This window comes from Haliotis cracherodii, unplaced genomic scaffold (assembly GCF_022045235.1).
Source record: "Haliotis cracherodii isolate W230 unplaced genomic scaffold, xgHalCrac1.p SCAF_11, whole genome shotgun sequence".
Lineage (NCBI taxonomy): Eukaryota > Metazoa > Mollusca > Gastropoda > Lepetellida > Haliotidae > Haliotis > Haliotis cracherodii.
Window position 1 is genome coordinate 1,216,341 of NW_027266266.1, and position 10,201 is coordinate 1,226,541.

The 10,201-nt window shown below is 40.5% G+C and overlaps 1 protein-coding gene across 1 annotated transcript; it reads right to left on the reverse strand.

The window, feature by feature from the left end:
- Positions 1–353: 353 nt before the first annotated feature.
- On the reverse strand, positions 354–3,679 carry LOC139455944 (uncharacterized). Its single transcript, XM_071237487.1, has 2 exons — positions 2,687–3,679; positions 354–575 (listed from the first exon to the last, which is right to left on the reverse strand). The coding sequence occupies exons 1-2, from the start codon at positions 3,677–3,679 to the stop codon at positions 354–356; spliced, it is 1,215 nt and encodes a 404-aa protein (XP_071093588.1).
- Positions 3,680–10,201: the final 6,522 nt, after the last annotated feature.

Genomic DNA, 10,201 nt, shown 5'->3' on the forward strand with positions numbered 1-10,201 from the left:
AGCGCTACGATCGCTTTGTGGAACGGGGCCCAGGCCTCCTCCGAAGACGGTCGTGGCGCTCTGGCCGTCGTCTTTAATGATGGATGAAGGAGTAGCGGCGGTCGAACCACGCACTGGCGTTTGCTGATGATACGTTCCCTGTGCCAATATTGTAAACTATAAATGCAAACATTAATTAATTTACAAACAAAATAAATAGAAACAAGCCAAGCCTTAGGCATAAATCAATTTACACTATTCAAATAAACTATACAACCTTGAACTTAACGCTAAACAATCTTAAACTTCTAAAAACGTCAAAAGTGGACAATACATTTCTGCTAACGAGGTCAACGTGCAGATGTAGTAATACATCACAAAAACGCACAGCATCCCTGACAGCATTTCTTTGCTTTGCCCTCTGGGGGGGGAGTAGGGGTGGGGGTGGGAGGGTTCACAGGATCGGGGGTCTGCGTTTGGATCCCGGCTTCACGGTTTAGAGCCTCGAGAAGTTGGCTCTGAGTTGGTTCTGGACTCTTGATCTTGCCGTTGTCGGAGCTGTCGTCGCTCCACTCAAGGGAGTAGTCGTCTTCTTCCTGTGGGGAGAGGAAGATGACGTTGTCATATGTTGTACCTCAGAGAGTCACTTACTCAGACTCACAACTCCCACAACATACTATCAACACTACATCCACACAAAGTCACTAACAGATACTAGACCAGCAAGCAGGCACTATTTATTGTTTGTTTGTTGTTTAACGCCGCATTCAAGAATATTCCAGCTCCATGACGGCGGTCTGTAAATAATCGCGTCTTTACCAGACACTTCAGTGATTGACATCATGAGCATCGATCTACACATTTGGAATACGATGACATACATCAACCAAGTAAGCGAACCTGACCACCCGATCCCGTTGGTGGCCTCTTACGACAAGCATAGTCGCCTTTTACGGCAACAGTCACTATTTAACAAACTCAGTCACACAGTCACTGTTTAACAAACTCACACAGTCACTATTTAACAGACTCTCACACAGTCACTATTTAACAGACTCTCACACAGTGACTATTAAACAAACTCACACAGTCACTATTTAACAGACTCTCACACAGTCACTATTTAACAGACTCTCACACAGTCACTATTTGACAGACTCTCACAGTCACTATTTAACAAACTCACACAGTCACTATTTAACAGACTCTCACACAGTCACTATTTAACAGACTCTCACAGTCACTATTTAACAAACTCACACAGTCACTATTTAACAGACTCTCACACAGTCACTATTTAACAGACTCTCACACAGTCACTATTTAACATACTCTCACTCTGTCACTATTTAACAAACTCACACAGTCACTGTTTAACAAACTCACTTAGTCACTATTTTACAAACTCACACAGTCACTGTTTAACAAACTCACTTAGTCACTTTGTAACAGACACTCACACAGTCACTTTTGAACAGACTCTCACACAGTCATTATTTAACAAATTCACACAGTCACTGCTTAACAAACTCATACAGTCACAATTTAACAGACTCTCTCACACAGTCACTATTTAACAAACTCACACAGTCACTATTTAACAAACTCAGTCACTATTTAAAAAACTCACGCAGTCACTGTTTAACAAACTCACTCACACAGTCACTATTTAACAAACTCACACAGTCACTGTTTAACAAACTCACACAGTCACTATTTAACAGACTCTCTCACACAGTCACTTTTTACCAAACTCACTCAGTCACTTTTTAACAAACTCACTCAGTCACTATTTAACAAACTCACACAGTCACTGTTTAACAAACTCACTCTGTCACTATTTAACAAACTCACACAGTCACTGTTTAACAAACTCACTCAGTCACTATTTAACAAACTCACTCAGTCACTATTAACAAACTAACACAGTCACTATTTAACAAACTCACTCCGTCACTATTTAACAAACTCACTCAGTCACTGTTTAACACACTCACTCAGTCACTATTTAACAAACTCTCACAGTCACTATTTAACAAACTCACACAGTCACTATTTAACAAGCTCACACAGTCACTGTTTAACACCATCACTCACACAGTCACTATTTAACAAACTCACACAGTACACAAGCTCACTATAAAAGGACGTGTCCTCGTATATCACTCTCTCTCTGGAACACACCGACTCAGAGGACAACACAAACTGACGGTGCGGTTGGCCCATTGGTCCACGTCACTGTGCCAGGAACAGCTGGTCGGGGGTTCGAATACAAGATCACCCTGACCAAGATCCGCGGCAACACACACGTGTTTCTTTCTCCAAGATGGTTGTAGTCTTCGTCTATTTGGGCTTTCCGTCTGTATCAGGCTAACGCCGTGATATGACAACTGCTGTTCCAAGCGCAAGCGACTCACAATACAAACTACAAGCGGGCGAAATAGTGAGTAAAAACTTAACGTTGCATCAGCATAATTTCAGCCATATAGCGACTCACCAGTACCCAGCCGGATATGATGGCGAATGAGTGGTCAGTCTGTGACGTGGCTGGTTGTGCGTCATCGCCGACAGGGACCTGTACTCATACTATCAACCACTAGGTTATCTCCATCTATCACAGTGTGACGTCAAGCAATTCGCTCATTCAGTATCACCTTATAAGGTGGTGTTGGCGAACTGGGCGTTAAACAATACACTCATACATTACCTCTTGATCGTGTTGCTCTGGAAGAAACAGACAACCCTTTGACAGCTTCAACCCCACGGGATGTGCCTCCACTTCCAGTTTGTCCTTCTTCTTTGGGACCACGCCCTTCTTCTTTGGGACCACAGGCTTCTTGTTGAACATCCTTTTCTTGTGATACATTTCTTTCTCAAACGCTTTCATGTCGGCTGTCTGGAACAGTATTCTGACGGCCCGAGAGATGGGGATCCCTTCCTGTTTGTAACATTCGTCTCCTTCCGGCATATCGAATTCCAGCTGCCGGACCAGCGAGTGTTGACTGAACAGAGGCAAAGGTCCACATCGTTCTTGTTTACTTCTCGCCATCAGCCTCATCTGCCGCTTCCCCTGGCAAACGAGATACGTCAACCGCCACGTGTACTCGCGGAACGACGAGTTCCTCTTGACGGGGTTCACCCTGGCGATCTCGCCATCTTTGCTCATGGCCAACCGCCATGACGCAATGCCCGTGTCGCTGTAGAAGATGTGGCACTGCTTGAGGTCTAAGGGGATGGTGTCATTGTCGTTCTGGTTGATGCCGTTCTCCACTTTGGGGATGGCAGCGTTGATGACGTGGCTGTGCTCGGTACCATCAGCTCGCGACGTCAACCAAGGTGCATCTTTCTTGATTGTAGAATGTGAGTTGGTTTCTGGGATGGACATACGGTAGGCGTGACAGAACCGTGAGATCCTCTTCTCCATATTGTCAGCCGAGTCTCTTTTCTCTTCTTTGATTCGCTCGCGTTTTTCTAGTATTTCCGCCGGTGTGGCTGTTGCATATCTCAAGATGGGCACGTTGACGACGGTTGTATACGTCATGCTGACGGTCTTGGCTTGACGTTCCCTCATGACGGCCAGGCCGGGGTACATTTCTTCCGGCTTCTTTACCCATATACCTCTGCGAGCGCTAGGTCCGGTCAACTTCCGGTCCGTACCACCCCGTGTTACAGGGGGTACCACTAAAATAGGGCCCTGCATGGCTGGATGGCTCTTGGTGAACTACACACAAAAACTATGATTATCAACACAGAAGGGGGAAAATAAGTTTAATGTGTGTACACACTAAAACCCTGCTAATGTGGACTGCGGAATAACGAATCAAGGGTAATACAGAGTAATGTCCCTTTATTTATCGGCGTCATGCGTGACTGACTTGTGTCATTCCTGAACAAGCCGAATGGCGACCCGTACTCCTCTAGCCAGAGCTACTTCAAACAAGAACGATAACTCTATCTCTGTTTCAGTCCAACAGTATTTGTCTTTTCCGTAGCACTCGCATATTGCTGTTTATATATTACTAAAATATCTTTGATAGACTAAAACAACATTTAACTTGTTGCAAAAATAATCTAACTTAATTATTCTCAGCTTTTTATCTTTTACTTCCAAATGTAAATTTCTAAAATATGATTTTAAAGTTTAAAAAGAGCTTACAGTGAATATGTATGTCTTTTTCAGTTTTCTCCTCAAATGTCCTCGGCTTAAAAGAATCGCAAATGTAATTTTTTGTTTTGCTTTGAATGGCCAATTAAGTTTTAAAATATTCAACGGTAATATGCATTTTAATTGTTACCTGCAATGGTAATGAAACATCAATTAACAGTATAATCCTTCTATTATCTCATGATCTCTGTAACAACTTTTGGTGATCATTTATGTTGTCTTTCATGCATATGTTGCTTCGATTTCTAACAATTAGTAAAACAGATTAATATATTACTTTAAGCACTACCAGATATAACTCAAGGGTTAACATGTGACAATTTTCCAACTATTTGTTAAATCAAAGCAATTATGAGTGTTCAATTAATAGTCCAAAACAATTACCTTGGAATATCAGCAGTTTGTCTAGTAACCTTAAAACTCGAGATGTTTAAAATGGGATGTATTCCAGATGTCAAGTTTAGAGATAATTTAAGGCTTTCACAGAATGACTTTGTAAAAGATCTGGCTAGTTGACACACGCTTTGAGAATTTACTAAATTTATCAGTTGAAACCTCACGCTGAGCGTTCGGTTCCAAATTCAATTTAGCGGGGTTAAATCTACAGGTAACCAAGCTATACATTGAAAACACAGTATGTTTATCTCCATTCTACCATGACTAAATAAAACGCGAACTCTTTGGTGCTTGCAAATATTTTGAGTGAAGCGGCATGGGTTGAGCCCAGTGTTTTGAGTGGGTTGTCGATTTGAATTACGGATTCACCGACAGCAGCCTTTAAACAAAATATGGCGCTGTATATGCTCAGGCAGTTTGTTTACACCGTAATATTTCACTCGAACAAGACAGGCATTGAAAGCATATAAGTACGGCAACTTGGAAAGCTAACATGAGGTGGGCACCCCTGAAGGAAACTAAGCAAGCTTTGCAAAGCTTGCGTTCTACACCGCGCGTCATCATTATGACGTCATATCGCTCATTGTGATGCAAAAGATATGACGTCACAGTCATCTATAGAAAAGCGTCAAATTCCAAGCTCTCTGCTCTTACTTTTTCTTTGTAGATTTCTATCGTGTTTTCTTCACGATATATATTGCTAATCTAAGCACAATATTTAATATTAAAGTTAATTATTCATATACTGAGGAGCAAAAAAAAGTATACCTCTCAGTTGAATTTATCATCTGTATGGTATTCAATAGAAAATATCTTAAGTTAGCGATATCATATGAAAAATAACTGTACGGGCGCTTAGTCAGCACTCAAAGAATACTCATTTAAAATATGATTTGATTTACATTTTTTTTTTTTTAAAAACAAAAAAAACAATATTTCATTTAATACACAACTGCTGATTGGCACCTTAGACATCTTATCTTTGAAATTCATCAGATTTACTTTTTGTGGAACATGTTTACATTTCAAAAATGGGTAATGGGTCACATAGTAAAAAAATCATTTCTTACCCCAGTCTTCATTGAACCAATTTATCTTTCTAAAACTTACTCTGTCACAGATTACGTTTCACAAACCGTTGAAGGAATTTCTGTCAAATTTCAATCACATAAAACAAATTCGGTATACTTTCTTGAATTGACTGTCAAAGATGTGGCGAATCGTCACATGGCGCTGGCTTGTGGCAGAGGTGCTGTACTGGCCGCATGGCGCCCATTGTAGGAGAGAGTCCTGCCACAGGCCAGCGCCATGTGACGTTTCGAAACAGAAGTACACATGTACAGTCCATTCACAATATTGCATATGTGTTTAATCTGAGTCTACACATAATAGAAATATAAACTTTGATTGAGAAAATATCCCGTGAAAAAAACTGTTTCCATTTGCGCATGACTTTATCCTTGTCTACATTTTCTGTACGGCTCCACGTGCTGTCATCGAAGCCCTACGGAGAGCTAGCGATACGGTCACTTTGATGTATAAAGATATATTTTCATGCATCTCACTGTCGCAGTTGTAGTAGCATATCTATATAATTATGCAAAACAGTATGTAGAGAGCTCCGAATGGCTTGCATTAGGCATTACTTTACAGAATAATCGCGTTTGTGAAAGTTCCGGTCACGTGATATGCAAATTAACGTGTTGCAGTGGTGTCATGCTAAGTCACCACTGCGCCGGAATGTGTTCCAAGAGCCTAATGGCTAGGCCTGTTGGGTACCTGTGCTTGTAGTCAATGCAGAGTATTGTAGAACTCTGAGGCTTGCTTGGGGTCTTTTCCCGAACTAAAAACAGTTGGATTTGGCAGAAATATGTCCGAAATTGTACAATGTTTCATTTTGTCGCTGTGTGGGATATCTGACTGCATTTCGTAATCACGTTACGAAACATTGTGCAGTAGACCCGACAGACTCGAAACAAAAGTGACGGCCCACAGACCAGAGTAGCTTCCTTTGATAAAGGGCAATAACTCTAGCGGGCGGACCGATGGATGGCCGCGAAAGGCAATCACTGATATTTAAAAGTTGAAAAATATCAACATTGTCTTTACACAGGGATACGGAGAAAACTAAAAAAAATGGAGGAAAAGACCAACGGGGTTATTGAAAGCGGGCACAAGTGAAAGAGAAAACGGCCAACTCAGTGTTATCGATTTTCGGAATTGTTATGTTATTAAGGAAATTCATTCACACGTTGTATACATAAATATTGTTTGATTCAATCAATTTCACTTGATGTTATGGATCCCCGACACACAAAGAAATTTGACTGACTGACTCCTGTTAGAGTAAAATAGGCTTACTGAGGGATGAAAGAATATGATAATAAATTCAGAAGCCATCGGGGGTTAGGATTTAATTATATAAGCATAAAATATACTATGAGAAGCCAGTCGGGCATGACATTATTGATTACTAATGTCTATAACTTAATTAACACGCATGACTGCCTACATCAACAACCGCGGTGTAACAAGTTTGTATCCCAGCTGATGCCACTGTCCCTTCTTCCAATCACATCCCTCCCGTCATCGCTGAGGTCACCACCGGTCAAGGATTAGGATAAACTTCGAGCCCTGCCCAACTATGTAGGGGAGCAGTAGATCTGCACCAACACATTGGGCGTCTGGTCAGTCTCTTGTACATATGTGTACATACATCATTTCGAATTTAAATAAGAAAAGTTCAGATATTAAGTTATTAATATCGACACTTTGTCACATTTTAATCGAAGATCGTTTACGTTTTAGGCGAATCAATTACAAGTGCGGAGAACAGCCCACGAACTTATACAAGCTGATAGCCGTCCTACACATTGTCCTGCCACAAGGAAATAAACCCCGAGCTCACATCCGAGAGAGAGCCTGTCTTAGGCAAACCGAGCTATGTGTCGCCTGGTCGCTCTTGAAAGACGACCGCATCAACGCAGGTGAATTTTTTACAAAATTATTGTATTATTATGATTATGCTACAGATGTGAATGTGAAGTGAATAAAATGATACTTTTCCCATATACATGTTTGCATTATTGTTTTTAGTATGGGCCGTATGAGGTGGTTGGTCGTTTTCTCTATAACCCTTTTGCCTATATGGATACCACCGAGTAATACATTAATGCCCACATTCGAAGAAAACATGCAACATCTTTTAACACACAATGTCATTTAGAAAGTGGTAAAATGTAACAAATGTTATATTTTAGATAATACTTTCTTAGTAAAGTACAGATTCTCGTACTTTCAGGGATTCGAACCCACACTGCCATAGTGAGGCAGCTAACGCCCATGAGTAAAGGCACTCAACCCAAAAAGTACGAGAATCTGTGCTTTACTAAGAAAATATTATCCCAAATATAACATTTGTTACGTGCACTATTTAGATACTCACTGTTTGTGACAGACAGCTACGATGCTACCTTGAGAAGACGCTTGCGTTTGTGTTTGGCGAAAGCAGCTAATATGTATATCCCCAAGTCTGTGACAACAGCTGTAATACAAACCAACACTATCTTATCTCAAGTTATAAACATCACTATTAGCATCCATTAAGCAAAATATCCACAATTTGACTTTTCTGGGATAACTCTGCCATAATTCACTCGTCGAGATGTTCGCTAAACAATATCAGCTAAGTTGGCACTTAATGAGTGGTATGAATCATATCTATTTCCTGTATTATAAAAGCTCTTTGTGTATTAAGTCAACAATAATGCTATTGACTATGTAAGTAATTAATATGAAAGATATTTTCTTTGTTTTCTGTTTAATCTCCTACTTACCGGGAGGCTTCTGAGCTCAGAGAAATCCAAACGACGCCCCGATCCTGTCAATGGTGATAGAGCGAGAGGTCATAGGTCACGCATTGTTGATGACGTCATCGATTTAGGCGATGACGTCATCAACATGGTACTGCTCTGCTCTATGTCACAAGTTCTAATCTCTTTCAAATATTCTATTTTTATTCGAAACTTTTTTTTTTATTTGCACGTAGCACCATCATTACATTTTTCAAAACACCCTGATATCTATATTGTTCATGCGTGCTAGAAATAGTATCTCCCTGAGATCATGTTTATTGTCATGTCTAGAATCTGATATGAGGAAATGTTTCGAGCAGAAAAGCAATGAACTCGTGTTTTCTTCATCGACTTGTAATTTTGCCCGATGGGGAACCACAGTTTGCGAACCTACTTATAACATGTCGACGTGAGTCGCTGGCAACGTTCACTTCATAGTCACTTCACTCAACTACCTGATTTAAATGTATCCCGTATATAAATAATGTCTCATTCAATCCAAGGGTTTATTTTTAAAGGTTTGTATAAATACAAAATTATGTATTTCACGTGGCCAACAAGTTAAATATAATGAAATAAGCTGCGCAAGCAGACAGGCACGTGTAAAACAGGGGACGTAACTCTTGCTTCAGGTCGTTAATTGGGGACTGACAGGTTCTATTACAGTCAATGCACTTTACACACTAGCGAAACGTTGCTGTTTATTAATTTGATCGGTAAGAAGGATCCGTAAGCTGTCGATGCCCAAGCAAATAAACAACGACAGTAAATTCCTGGATTACGTGCTACAGGCTTGACGATAATGCTTAAAGGGAGAGAACTCTGTCGCAAAATGAGTAAAGCGGCGTTAGAAATAGCACGAAGCCTGTTTGTTCCGCCATGTACACATGCAACGCGACTCTTTCAAGTATTCATCTGACTATTTATGGGTGAATGTTTTGTTTGCCGTCAGTCTGAGAACCGAAGAAGTACGTTTGTACTCCGGATAATAGGTAATTTAACGTATTTGATGCCTGATGCTGTTAATGATTGGGGCGAATCTCGAAAAGTAAAGGACGCTATCTGAGCATTTAAAAATTTTCACGTACGAAGTGTTATTCCGTATGTTATTCTCTCGTGTGTTAAACTTATAAACATCCGTACAACACCTTCAGCAGACAAACATTCCACTGGTAAAGGAAAGGTCATTACGAAGACTACTTTCTGTCGACCCGTGAACATCCGGGTTAGAATTGGTCTCCAGCAACCCATGATTGTCGTAAGAGGCGACTAATGGGATTGGATGGTCAGGTTCGCTGACTTGGTTGATGCATGTCATCGTAGCCCAATTGCGAAGATCGATGCTCACGCTGTCAATCCCTAGATTTTCTGGTCTAGACCCGATTATTTACAGACCGCCGTCATATAGCGGGAATATTGCTGAGTGCGGGGTTAAACAACAAACAAGTACGGCCTTTCAACATAGAAAATACACATAGAAATGTTCTTCGGTTGTTGTTACTAACCTTTTGCAAGAAGTAAATAAAAGGTTTCTATTGATATAAACCTGATAACAATGTAGATCTTCCTGTGCGCGAATGTAAAAACCCTTCTAAAGCAGTCTCTTAAACATATAGCTGACACGAAATCCCAACCATACGCCACATCTAAAGTCACATCAAAGTTATCTAGCTTCTGCCTTGCCCCTGACGAAAGACATATTGTAAAATGCAGAATGCTCTAAAATCAAAGTGAAAAGTAAGCAAGGGACTTAACTCTATACAAACAATATTTCTACGTACTAAAACTGTGTAGATATTTATCAAGA